The 12180-nt window shown below is 41.3% G+C and overlaps 1 protein-coding gene across 1 annotated transcript in view; it reads right to left on the minus strand.

The window, feature by feature from the left end:
- Klhl7 (kelch-like family member 7) overlaps positions 1-12180 on the minus strand; it is a 49031-nt gene that overhangs the window by 17957 nt on the left and 18894 nt on the right. Inside the window, exons 2-6 of the mRNA NM_001012187.1 lie at positions 10213-10315; positions 9439-9532; positions 8679-8803; positions 4117-4292; positions 625-799 (exon numbers count right to left, since the gene is read on the minus strand). Coding sequence (NP_001012187.1) covers positions 625-799; positions 4117-4292; positions 8679-8803; positions 9439-9532; positions 10213-10315 — 673 coding nt within the window. The remainder of the gene's footprint in view (positions 1-624; positions 800-4116; positions 4293-8678; positions 8804-9438; positions 9533-10212; positions 10316-12180) is intronic.

A 12180-nucleotide genomic window follows, 5' to 3' on the forward strand; every position in this document is an offset into this window, starting at 1 on the left:
TGTTAGAAATGCTGTCTCCCACAACCTAAAACAACAAATTAGCATGTACATAACGACATCCTAAGTTAACCCTGATGTGCGTAACACTTGGAGAAGGACAATCTTAGATGGAATATAACAAGGATTCCCAACACTGTGGATCTTCCTTACTGTGGCCAAGGCTCACATACTCAAGAACTGCAGTGTGGGGAAAATGCACTACCTACCGTGTTCGGTAACACAGGGAAAACTCTATTCTCTACCTCATATACTCTTCTCAACACAACCTGAGATGAGTTTTTAAAAAATCTCATAAAAGCAGCAGAGGAAAAGCGGTAAGTGATGAAAACATATAAACAAAACTGCAAAGCTATCCTATTAATAAGATTAAGTCCAGCAACTTTACAAAAAAGTAGGCTAAGTGCCTAGATGTTGTTTGCTGAAACATAAAACAAAACAATTCAACATATAAAAGCCGCCTGACTATTCTTTACCACTTTTTATTCATGATTTGCTGAGATTAAACAACCGAACATAGGGCTATGGACCCCTAGACTAAGGAGCCTGACCCTCCCCTCCACACTCTTCTGTCTGTCGGAAAATGGCCCTGAGACCCATGTGGAACTGGGTACGATGGGAACTTACTGATCACCATTTTAAGGCATTCAGGATTATCTTGAATAAGAGGTTCAGCTTGTACTGTTTTACTTAGGAAATTCTTCGATATAAGAGGAAACCTGACTTTAGCAAGGATATCAACCATAAACGGCTGACGATTGGGCTCGTCATATTTCAACCACCTCACTGCAGCGTCGTAGACCTAAAGGGGACAAAGAAAACAGCAAAGGTCTGAGGGGGCACCACTCCAAACATCTACTTTCATTGTTCACACTGGAAAGCGGCAGTTCCTTATTCTCAGCATCTTGTCCACAGATCCACACCCTCCATGCCCTAGTACAGCCTACACACTCCATACACGGGTTTGAGTTTGCTAGAACTTACTACTAACTACAGGGATGGGAAGAGTCTTAAATTGTGATTTAAAAAGGCTTATGGGTTGGAGAGAGGCTTCAGCTGTTAAGAGCAGGTATTGCTCTTCCAGAGGGCTTGAGTCTGGTTCCTCGTGCCCATGTCAGGCAAGTCACAATGCTCGAGAGGGTCCAACGTGTCTGACTTCTAAGGGCACTTGTACACAAGAGCACATATCTGCACACATATACATGTAATTAAAATAATAATTAAATTCTTAGAAAAGGCTTATTTTTACTTATGTCTCTGTATGTATGCATCTCCATGTATTTGTTGGTGGGTACCTACGGAGGCAGAAGAGGTTATCATATTTCTTGTAGCTGGGATTACAGGCAGTTGTGGCCCATCTGTTATGGCTGCCAGGAACTGAACTCAGGTACCTGGCAGAGCAGCAAGAGCTTTGACCACTGAGCCAGCCATCACTCCAGTCCTGAATGTGTGTGGGGGTGGTTTTAAAACAACAAGCCATGGCTTCCTCTTCAGAAGCAGACACATGACCCTCAGAGAAGTTTACTGACTATGGACGGTCCCAACACACCCTCAGCTCAGCACCAGGACCACAGACTTCCCATGATGGCTTCCATTTCAGCAGACATGAAGGTTATATATCTTTACCTTGTACCTCTACACTTACACTTAAACCAACAAACTTACCTGCTTTAGAAAATGTAAGATATACAATTCTATAGTTAATAAAATATAGGCTATTTATAAGAACTGCTACAGCATTCATTTAACTGTACCAAACATGTTCGAGCTTATTAATTTAGTAATCATAAAACAGCGTCAACAACTTACTTCATACACACATGTCTACTATACTCATACACAAGTACTCAGACAATTTACTTCATACACACATGTCTACTATACTCAAACACAGGTACTCAGACAACTTACTTCATACACACATGTCTACTATACTCATACACACGTACTCAGACTACTCACTCAACATGTTCGAGCTTGTCAATCAATTATGGGAAATGGAATTTTAAAGAAAGGCTTTTTATAACAGGTTTAGATTGTTTTCAGTCTTTTGGCTAAGATCAAGTGCAGAACAGATTTAAATGTAGTATTCTCTGTACTCAGTCACTGTGGTGTGAAGCATCTGTCCTAACCAATAAGTTAATACTCCTACATGAATACCATAGTATTTTTATATTTCTTTAGTGTTTACCTAGCATTATTTTCCTTCCTGTTATCCCATAAGCAGACATTATATTCAGTTAAGAAGTAATCTACAGAATTTTAAAATGTGGCATCTTCTCAGACTTTCCTTCTTTCTGACAACCTTAACAGTTCTGAATTCTGGTCAGGTAAACTGTCCAGTTTCAGTTTGCTTGATGTCTTGTGCATTAACCTAGTACATTTCTGGAGAGGGTGACCACAGTGATCGGCTTAGGGTTTCTTGTGCTGTGATAAAACACAAGACAAAAAGTAACTTGAGAAAAGGATTTATTTTAACTCGTTCTCTCAGGTCACACTCTATCAACGAGGGAAGTCGGGGTAGGAATTCATGGCAGGAACCAGGAAGCAGGAACTGAAGCAGAGACCATGAAGTACTCTGCTTGCTGGCTTGCTTAGTTTGTTTTCTCATACATACCAGGACCACCTGCCTAGAAGTTGCACTGCTCACAATGGGATGGACAATCCCATATCAATCATTAAACAAGAAAACTGCCTACTGGCCCGACCTATAGAGACATTTTCTCAAATAAGATTCCCTCTTTCCAAATATGTCTAGGTTTGTGTCAAGTTGACAAACCTCAACCACAATAGTGAACAGGTACTCACTATGACCTCACTGACGTTCCATCAAGGGAGCATGCGCTATGACCTCACTGACGTTCCGTCAAGGAAGCATGCGCTATGACCTCACTGACGTTCCGTCAAGGAAGTATGCGCTATGACCTCACTGACGTTCTGTCAAGGAAGCATGCGCTATGACCTCACTGACGTTCCATCAAGGGAGCATGCGCTATGACCTCACTGACGTTCCATCAAGGAAGTATGCGCTATGACCTCACTGACGTTCCATCAAGGGAGCATGCGCTATGACCTCACTGACGTTCCGTCAAGGGAGCATGCGCTATGACCTCACTGACGTTCCATCAAGGGAGCATGCGCTATGACCTCACTGACGTTCCATCAAGGGAGCATGCGCTCACTATGCCCTCACTGATCACCGGCAGACCATGTCAGTTAGGTCTTCCAGTATAAAGGCACTTTTGCTTCACCTGCATACAAGCCAGATAGTTAATTGAAGAGAGAACTTAAGTTTCTATCTTTGTTTTGTTTCTTTTGACGGAGTCACAATGCATTGAAACTGGTCTCAACATCTTGGGCTCAAGTAACTCTTTTTCAGCAGCCTCCTACGTAACTGAACTTTAGGCACACTTGCTGTACCAGACGTACAGAACTCAGCTGCTTTTTCTTATTATCTGATCAAGTTTTCCAACTGGAAAAATCTATGCTATGAACAGCACGGGTTAAAGGAAAACAGGAACTCAAAACCTGTGATCTTATCTCAGTATACTCATTTCCTATTGCAGCTGTAACAATCAGCAAAGACTTAGTGACCTAAAATAGACAAGGATGTGGGGCTAAAATATAAGGATTGAGTGAGTCTACATATTAAACCAATTTACACAGCTAACACTTAAACTGATGGTCCTAGAGAAGAGAATGTAAACCAAGAGATCGCTGGGCTAAAATTAAAATCAAGGTGTAAGGAGGGCTACCTGGAGGCTACACAGAACAGATTGTTTACATTTCAAGTCTCTTATGACCTAGCTACACCTACCCACCCTCCCATCCTCATCTTGGTCACATCGTCTAAGTTCCTATTAACATGTAAGCTAACATAAGTTCAAGAAATCTTTTGGGGGAAGCTAACGTGGCATTCGGTAAGTTTTATGTCTACTGTGCAATCTATCTTTCAAATAGTTTTGACTCCTCCAATGAGAAGGCTTTGTGATGATATATTTATTATAAGGAACACATTCTCTCCGATTTCAAGACTTTTTGTTGTCATATATAAAACATCAGGCATAAGGAACTGATAAGAAATTTACTAAGAAATATCTAAGAAGACAATTCAGTTACCTGATCCTCTGCTCTCACAGTCAGGGTGTCCTGGCTGAGAAGATGTGTCACTCGCTTGACGTCAAGCTGTAGAAATTCGTCAGTTTTGTAAACTTCAGTGAAGTGCTGATGGATGAAGTCGTCGGCTGTAGACTTCAGCTCGGGACAGTCCAGACACTCCGCAAGCACACTTATACCTATAGGCAGAGAGGAGAGACGACACTGCTTCCAGACAGAACATAGTCCCAGAACTTGAGAAGATAATGAGGGAAAAAAGTCTCAAACTTAAGGCCAGTCTGGACTATAGAGTAAGACCCCAAATTTTAAGAAACAAAACAGTACTATGTGTTTCAGGGGGTGCAGGGGAGGAGAGAAAGCAAGGCTTAGGGAAAACTTAAATGGATCTCAAAGCTAGATCCTTTTTGTTTCAATAATTTGAACTTGAGGCTGTCTTACGTTTGACAATAATAAGAGTATCAGTTTTTTCCAAACTCTTCTCAGGTCATGTTAAACATCTTCTTTGACAAATTTAAAACTCAAGTATATATTTTACTTAAGAGTGAGATGTGTTTATGAGGATTGCACTAGGCCTTTGGGTTGTTTTGGGGACAGCTGACTTCTGCGACACTGACGAGGAGCTCCAGGGGAGACCTTGGCACTGGGCGGGAGATGCGCATGGGGTGAGACAGTGCTTGCCTCCTACATGCTGTCTCCCAACACCGTGCACCAGTCCACAACACATCACTAACGAAGGAGCTGAACAGTTCAGTTTTACCACACTGTAAGTTATTTATGATATTCAGCTTTTATTACACTCTCCAATATAAATATACCTTTTCTTCCTTATGAGCTTTGTACATTTTTTTATTCAGCATTTTCCCAACTTTTCTACTTTGTTTTAGAAGGAGTTTATACTCTATATAAGGATGTAAAGAATTGTCCGCAAGTCAAATTTAGTCAGTCCTCGATCTGACAGTGTAGCAGCACCTTACCAAGGTTAATTAGTGTTTATTAAAATGTTATGGGCCGGGTTGTTGTTATTTTGTCTTTGTAGCCCTGGGTGCCTAGGATTAAAAAGGCACCATGTCTGGACTATACAGAGTTTTGATGGTTTCATATTTATGCTCATCACTACCAGCCAGTTTGCTAAGGTAGGTGCTATATTTCATCTCCTTTGTATAAATGAACTGACTCCTTCCCATGGCATTCTGAACACTCATGGTAAAAAGCATATGAATTCTATACATATTTGCTCACACCAGTCAGATGACTAGATTTGGCCTGTGGTCTATGGTTTAATTATTAACTGGTTTAATTATTAACTGGTTTAATTACATATGTAGTCTGGATTTACCGTAAACTCACAATCTTTCTTCTGCCTCTTGGGTGCTAGGAGTACAGACACGTGCCACCATAATAAGCTAAACGTTCTCATTTGCCTAAACATCATAGGTACCGACACTGCGGGGAGTGCTTGTCTCCTCTATGATGTCAAGTTCATTTTAGCTTGTTTGTTAGTAATCTCTGACAGTGAAATGATCCAAGGATAGAGTTTCTGAGTAAATCTATTACTAATAAACTTAGAGGATAGTTTTAGGTTTATTCTAAATTTTCTATCATCACACACATTAATTAATCTTCCTCTCTATTAGTATCATCATTTTAAAAAAGATTTTACTGTGTGTGTGTGTGTGACCTGTACATGTCTGTGTACCATGTGCAAGTAGTGCCTATGAAGGCCAAAAGAGAGTGTCAGGCCTCTGGAATTGGAGTTACAGTTGTGAGCCACCACATGGGTGTTGGGAAACTGAACACAAGTCTTTTGCAAAAGCAACAAGTGCCCTTAACCACTGAGCCATCTTTCTGTCCCCCATTATCATCAACTTGGTCTGGAGAGGGCAAGAATTCTTTTTAAAAAGACATTCATTGCTGGATCGGAAATTGTTTTACACTAAAAACAATAAGGCTCTAAGGGAAACAGTTTTTTTTTTCTTTTTCTTTTTTCTTTTTTTCGGAGCTGGGGACCGAACCCAGGGCCTTGCGCTTTCTAGGCAAGTGCTCTACCAGTGAGCTAAATCCCCAACCCCGAGAAACGGGTTTTATGCACATTTATATACACACATTCTTTGTTCAAAGTGGGCATTATGCCAGTCCTATTTCTGGGAACCTTATTTACTGATGTCAAATTTAAATATAATCTGCACTTTTGGTGCTCACTAGCATTGCTGCTGCAGACACGCCCCCGAGCCTTCCCGGCTGTCTGAGCTTACAGCTCCAGTTCCCGGCTTCCGCTCCCAAGGGCAGCTTGGTCTTGCCTCTTGTTTTCTCAGCTACAGAGCTGACACTGGTAGTACTCTGAGCTTTCCTTCCTAAGCAGACTTCCACAGTTTTCTTTGAAATAATTAGCTACTGTCTTTCTGACCACACATAGAGTCTGCCCCCCACCCCTTAACTTCCAAAGGAAAGTTTTAGAAAAGGAATACTGGGTCTGGAGAGATTATGCAGCGGTTAAAGGAACTCGCTGCTCTTGAAGCAGATCTGGGTCCATGCACCCGCACGGAGGCTCACAACCACCTGTTTCAGAGGACCCGACTCTCTCCTGTGTTCTGAGGGCCCCAGGCACAAACCTGACACACATGCATGTGTATTTATGCACACACATAAATAGCTTTAAAAAGGAATACTAGTACTTTTACTAAATATTGAGAACTTTTCTTAGTACTTTTCCTAAATATTAAGAACTTTTCTGATCTCTTTGCATAGGATGCTTAAGTCAAGAAAGACTAAAAGTGAATTTCTTTCTAAAAAAAAAATCCTTTGATTACATTCGAAAGTGTCTGATTTACTGTTATTATGCTTTTCAATAAGCCTATAAGTTAATTTTAAATATTTCTTTAATTTTCTTTTATTCAGTTAGCTTTCCAAGTGCCTGAAAATGGTGCTGACAGAGTAGACGCCCCTCTGAAGCCCTTTCCTGCCTTGCTGTGCTGCTGCTGGGGTCAGGCCCTGGGCACTTTTTGTTTTAGGAGCTTGGTGTTCTCTGCTGCTCCTGATCAGCGGATATGAACACTTGGGCTGCACTCACTCTTCTGATTCCAGTATAAACATCCTGTGATAACTAGCTCAAGTTTTTTACTCAATTCTTCTAAGCCTGATTTTTTTTTTTTGAGGGATCTGGGCAATTATGAGTTATCTATCAGCCCCTCACAGCCTCTCAAATTCGCTTTCTGCTTAAAACAACAAAAGTCATCTTATTTTACTGGGCACAGTAGCCTATGCCTTTAATCCCAGCCCTCAGTGGTTGTGGGCAGGGGCAGAGGCAGGTGAATTTCTCTAAGTTTGAGGCTAGCACTGGTGTACACACCGAGTTCCCAAGCCAGCCAAGGATACAGACCCTGACTCAAAAACCAGAGCATCAGCTATAACATTCTAACTGATGAAGCTGGTACTCTCATGACATAGTTGGAAACCAAACTTACAAACATAGAAGTTAATTAGGTGGGACACTTCATACGCAAGCATGCTAGGACAGAAATAGTTTGGTTTTTGTAATCTAATGTATCACTTTTCTCTACAAACAAATTTTGGTGGCAAATACATATGACAAATCTACCAAATCACATTTAGCACCACTCCTGCCATCCAGCGCAGTCTTTATCTAGCTCCGAACCATTCTCATCACTCCAGTCCAGCTCTCGATCTTTAGAGGTCGTGCTCATGAGGCAGACTGTGGATGTGAAGGTCCGAGCACTTTTCCTGTGGGCTGTCCTGCTACTCCTACCTACCCTGGGGCTCCTGTCGTACACCACTGCACTGCTTCTTCCTTTATTGGCTCTCTCCTCTCTCAGTAAAATCCCCATCTTCCCCTTAAGTCAGAGATCTCAGCGCTGACTCAGTCCCAGGCGCCTCTATTCCCTCCATTGTACTGTGCTCTGTCCTGCATCTCTAGCCAGCTCTTTCCCTGAAGCCTGTGAGTGACAGTAGGGTAGGAAAATGCAGTTACAGAGAATGAGTGTTTGCAGGCACAAAGGGTCATCCCACAGGGAAATGCACAGGAAAACTCTAAATTACTTTCTCCGCTTCTTTCAAGGACAACTTATTTACTGGCAGCAATGGCTTCAAGGGAAGAAATAAAGTAGTTCTTCGATTAGCACCTTAGTTTATGACATCTCGGTTTCCTAGAGTAAAACATTAACAATGGAGGCGACATAGGCAGCATGATGTTCCAAGCAAGCAACAGATGACTACAGGACTTAGATCAGGGAAGTTATCAACAATCTTCTCAGCACTCCGTGAGAAATGTTCTTGCTTCTCATATTACACTGCCACAAATAGATGGCATTCTTGTTCCTTGTCTTTGATAAATGAAAACTCATTGTAAAAGCCATATTAATTTTAGAAAATAGTGATACTTATTGCTGCCTCTTTATAAGTTCCTTTTGTATTTTATGTTTAAAATTTAAAAATGTTTGATTGGATAGTATCTTTAAGGTTAAATGAAGAAGCTTACTAATGTGTTTTTTCTTTATTTAAATACACAATGAGGATTTAAAAAAAAAAGCCAGGAATCTAGTATTTCTTACCAAGACAATTTGAAGCATCAACTTGTTCTTTCAAAAAATCAACACACATTTTCTTCACAGGCTCAATCTGGTACTGATTTGCTGCATCTAACAAAGACTGAACATTGTTGCTATTCACAGAAATTCTGTAAGTTAAAGGGAATATTAATTTCATACAAGTTTTAATTGCTTTAATAACAGTACTGTGAAGTACACTGTCCTATGACATCACAGTCCTCTAACCCTCCCATTAAATAACAGCACTGTGAAGTGTACTGTCCTATGACATCACAGTCCTCTAACTCGTCCATTAAATAACAGCACTGTGAAGTGTACTGTCCTATGACATCACAGTCCTCTAACTCTTCCATTAAATAACAGCACTGTGAAGTGTACAGTCCTATGACATCACAGTCCTCTAACTCGTCCATTAAATAACAGCACTGTGAAGTGTACTGTCCTATGACATCACAGTCCTCTTACTCTTCCATTAAATAACAGCACTGTGAAGTGTACTGTCCTATGACATCACAGTCCTCTAACCCTCCCATTAAATAACAGCACTGTGAAGTGTACTGTCCTATGACATCACAGTCCTCTAACTCGTCCATTAAATAACAGCACTGTGAAGTGTACTGTCCTATGACATCACAGTCCTCTAACTCTTCCACTACAGTTTTTTGTTCTAAGAAATCAGGAGCAAACTAATTTGTTACAATGATGTTTTTCTGTGTCAGACCCCAACTTATTCCCCCCAAAAGAATGACCCTTTTCCACTCACCTCGCAGTGTAGGCGAATTCCACCAGCTGTTCAATAATATCAGGCTCGGCATCTTTGAGTTCTACTTCGAAGGACTTAGACTCAAGCATGTTAGCTGAAAGAGGAGAAGAAGCATCAATGGCACTGCACCACCACAGGTTTAACTGAGGATCCAGCAGCTCCAGCTTACAGGAAATACAGTGTACACTAGGACAGTTGTCTCTAAAGGGAAAGAAATGCAAAACCTCTTCATGTTAGCGGCACCCGTTGAATTAATCTAAGAGCGTCCTCAAGTGTAAATGAGAAAGACATAAAATTAGATTTTTTTCCTAAAATAATTCAGCCTCATTCTTCCCCAATGTCCCTCCCAATTCTCACTATTTAACTTGCGGAAGATCAAAGACAGAGACAGGCGCCCCGATGCACACCTGCAGTCTCAGCACTGGGGAGGCAGAGGGAAGAGGACGGACCACTGACAGTTTCAAACCCGCCTTGGCTCCACACCAAGCTCCTGTCTCAAATCACCAAACAAACCTAAGATAAGACTGAATCGTGCAATCAGGGTCTAGGTGTCAGCTAAAAGAGAGCTCTCTTCACCACAGTGTCCTCCGTCCTCCAACTGGGGCTAATGAAGGAGCACTTACTGTGTGCCTGGCAATGCGACTGACCACTTCATTCTCTTTACTGTCTTGTAGCCTTAAGTTCTAAAGAGCTTTAAAAACTAAGAAAAAATGTTTATTTAGACTCTACACAATTCTCATAGAAAAACAATAGTTTTTATCTGGAAATACTCACTTGTGAACATTAAGTTAAAGAAGTGACTGGCTGCAGCCAGGACAACACGGTGAGCAGGTATCTTTCTTTCCTGGACCATGAGGATCACATCACATAATGTTCTCTAGTAGAGAAGAAAAGGAGAATATAAGAACGAGCTCGCCGGTGGCTGCTGGGTTCATATAAAGATAAAGAGGGGATGCGTCCTGGGTTTTGGCACCAAGGCTGTGTTTATAACAAGAGAGTGGGGACATGTTCTATGGAGGTGTGATGAGGTGTGAGGAAAGGGATGCCTTGGCAGACCCATGCTGAGACATCCCTTCTCCCTGAGGGACCAGCCACAGTAAAGTATAGAGTAGAGTTTATTCTGGGAATGGGGAGGGAGCTGAGAGGGTAGTAGGGACAGGGGTGGGGGGAGTAGAGAAATGGAGTAGAGGAGTAGAAGAGTAGAGGCCAGCCATGAGCATGTGGAGAGAAGGGGGAAGGGGGAGGGGAATAGGGAAAGAAGAGACAAAAGGGGAAGAGGTTAAGAGCAAGAGAGAACAAGAGAGTGAGAGGGGGCAAGCAGCTCCTTTATAGTGTCAGGCATACCTGGCTGTTGCCAGATAACTGTGGGGCGGAGCATACCTGGCTGTTGCCAGGTAACTGTGGGGGTGGAGCTTAGATAGAATGCTAACAGTTGCAGCTCAGCAATATTAAGAACAAAGCAGGAACCTATGAAATGCTGTAATGCCTGCATATATTTTCTACTTATACTCTTTCGACACACTTTAGAATGCATTTGTCAAAGACTTAGAGAGTGAGTGTTACATAGTATCCAAATTTGGCACTATACTTCCCAACAGTCAGAAGAAACATGAGTTAGTGTATTAAAAACACATAAATTCTAAGGCCTTTATCATTAGCTTTCAGCAGGGAGGGAACAATTACATGATATAATAGCATATGCAAATTATAATTTTTCAAACATTGCAGTCAATCTATACTTGATTTTTCTAACTTATCAATGCTTGGTAAAATCCAGGGTACATGGCACATTACCCAAAAACACGGCTGTCATAGACATAATGGGAACCAGAAAGGATTCAGAACACACAGAGTAAATGAACTACCTGACTCTTCAGTAATCTTTCCTTAAATAACTTGCCTCACAAATGCCCTTCTGATAGAAGCTGGATAGCAGCCATTTCTAAACGAATTTCTAACCAAGACAACAGCAGTGACACTCTAGGTGCAGGAAGAAGGTACATATGCAATAACTTAAACTTCAAAAGGAAGAAGGAAAGGAAATATATCAGGATTAACACCTTACAGATGACTTAAAGAAAAAGAAATGTCTTTGGGGGCACATCAAAACATATAGTCACAATGAAGCTGAAGATGTTATTTATAGAGCTCACTGAAAATTTGGTGCTTACCATTTGCAACCAGTATTCTAACCACTGCTAGTTAACATATTCTGTCATTCTTTTTTTTTTTTTTTACAGTTTTAAACTTTATGTGTTTGGGTGTTTTGATTTAAGTATGCTGTGTACCACATGACACCTGAGGGGGTCAGATGAGGATGTCAATCCTCAGGGATTGGGATGGTTTTAAAATGCCATGTGGGTGATGGGAATTGAACCTGGGTCCTTGGCTGAGCCATCGTTCCAGTCCCATACTGAGTGGTTTGTAAATCTTGTTGCAAATCAGTAACAGTTTAGTAACTTTGCAAATTTTAAGTGTTTTCCTAGCTAAGTATTTTACTAAGACAGTTTTTGAGAACTTGGCATTTCCTACTAGTTAGCTATTTTGTGCTTATGTGAGTGCACATGTGCATGCATATGTATGTGGGTATACGTGTGTATACATACATGCAGGCATGTGGGCCCATGCCTGTGCATACAGTGGCTAAAGGATACCAATTGTCTCCCTCCTCCCCTCTCCACCTACCTCCACTCACTGACAGTCTCTCAGTAACCATAAAACTTGCTGTTTTGGTGAGGCTGG

This window comes from Rattus norvegicus, chromosome 4, assembly GCF_036323735.1.
Source record: "Rattus norvegicus strain BN/NHsdMcwi chromosome 4, GRCr8, whole genome shotgun sequence".
Taxonomy (NCBI): Eukaryota; Metazoa; Chordata; class Mammalia; order Rodentia; family Muridae; genus Rattus; species Rattus norvegicus.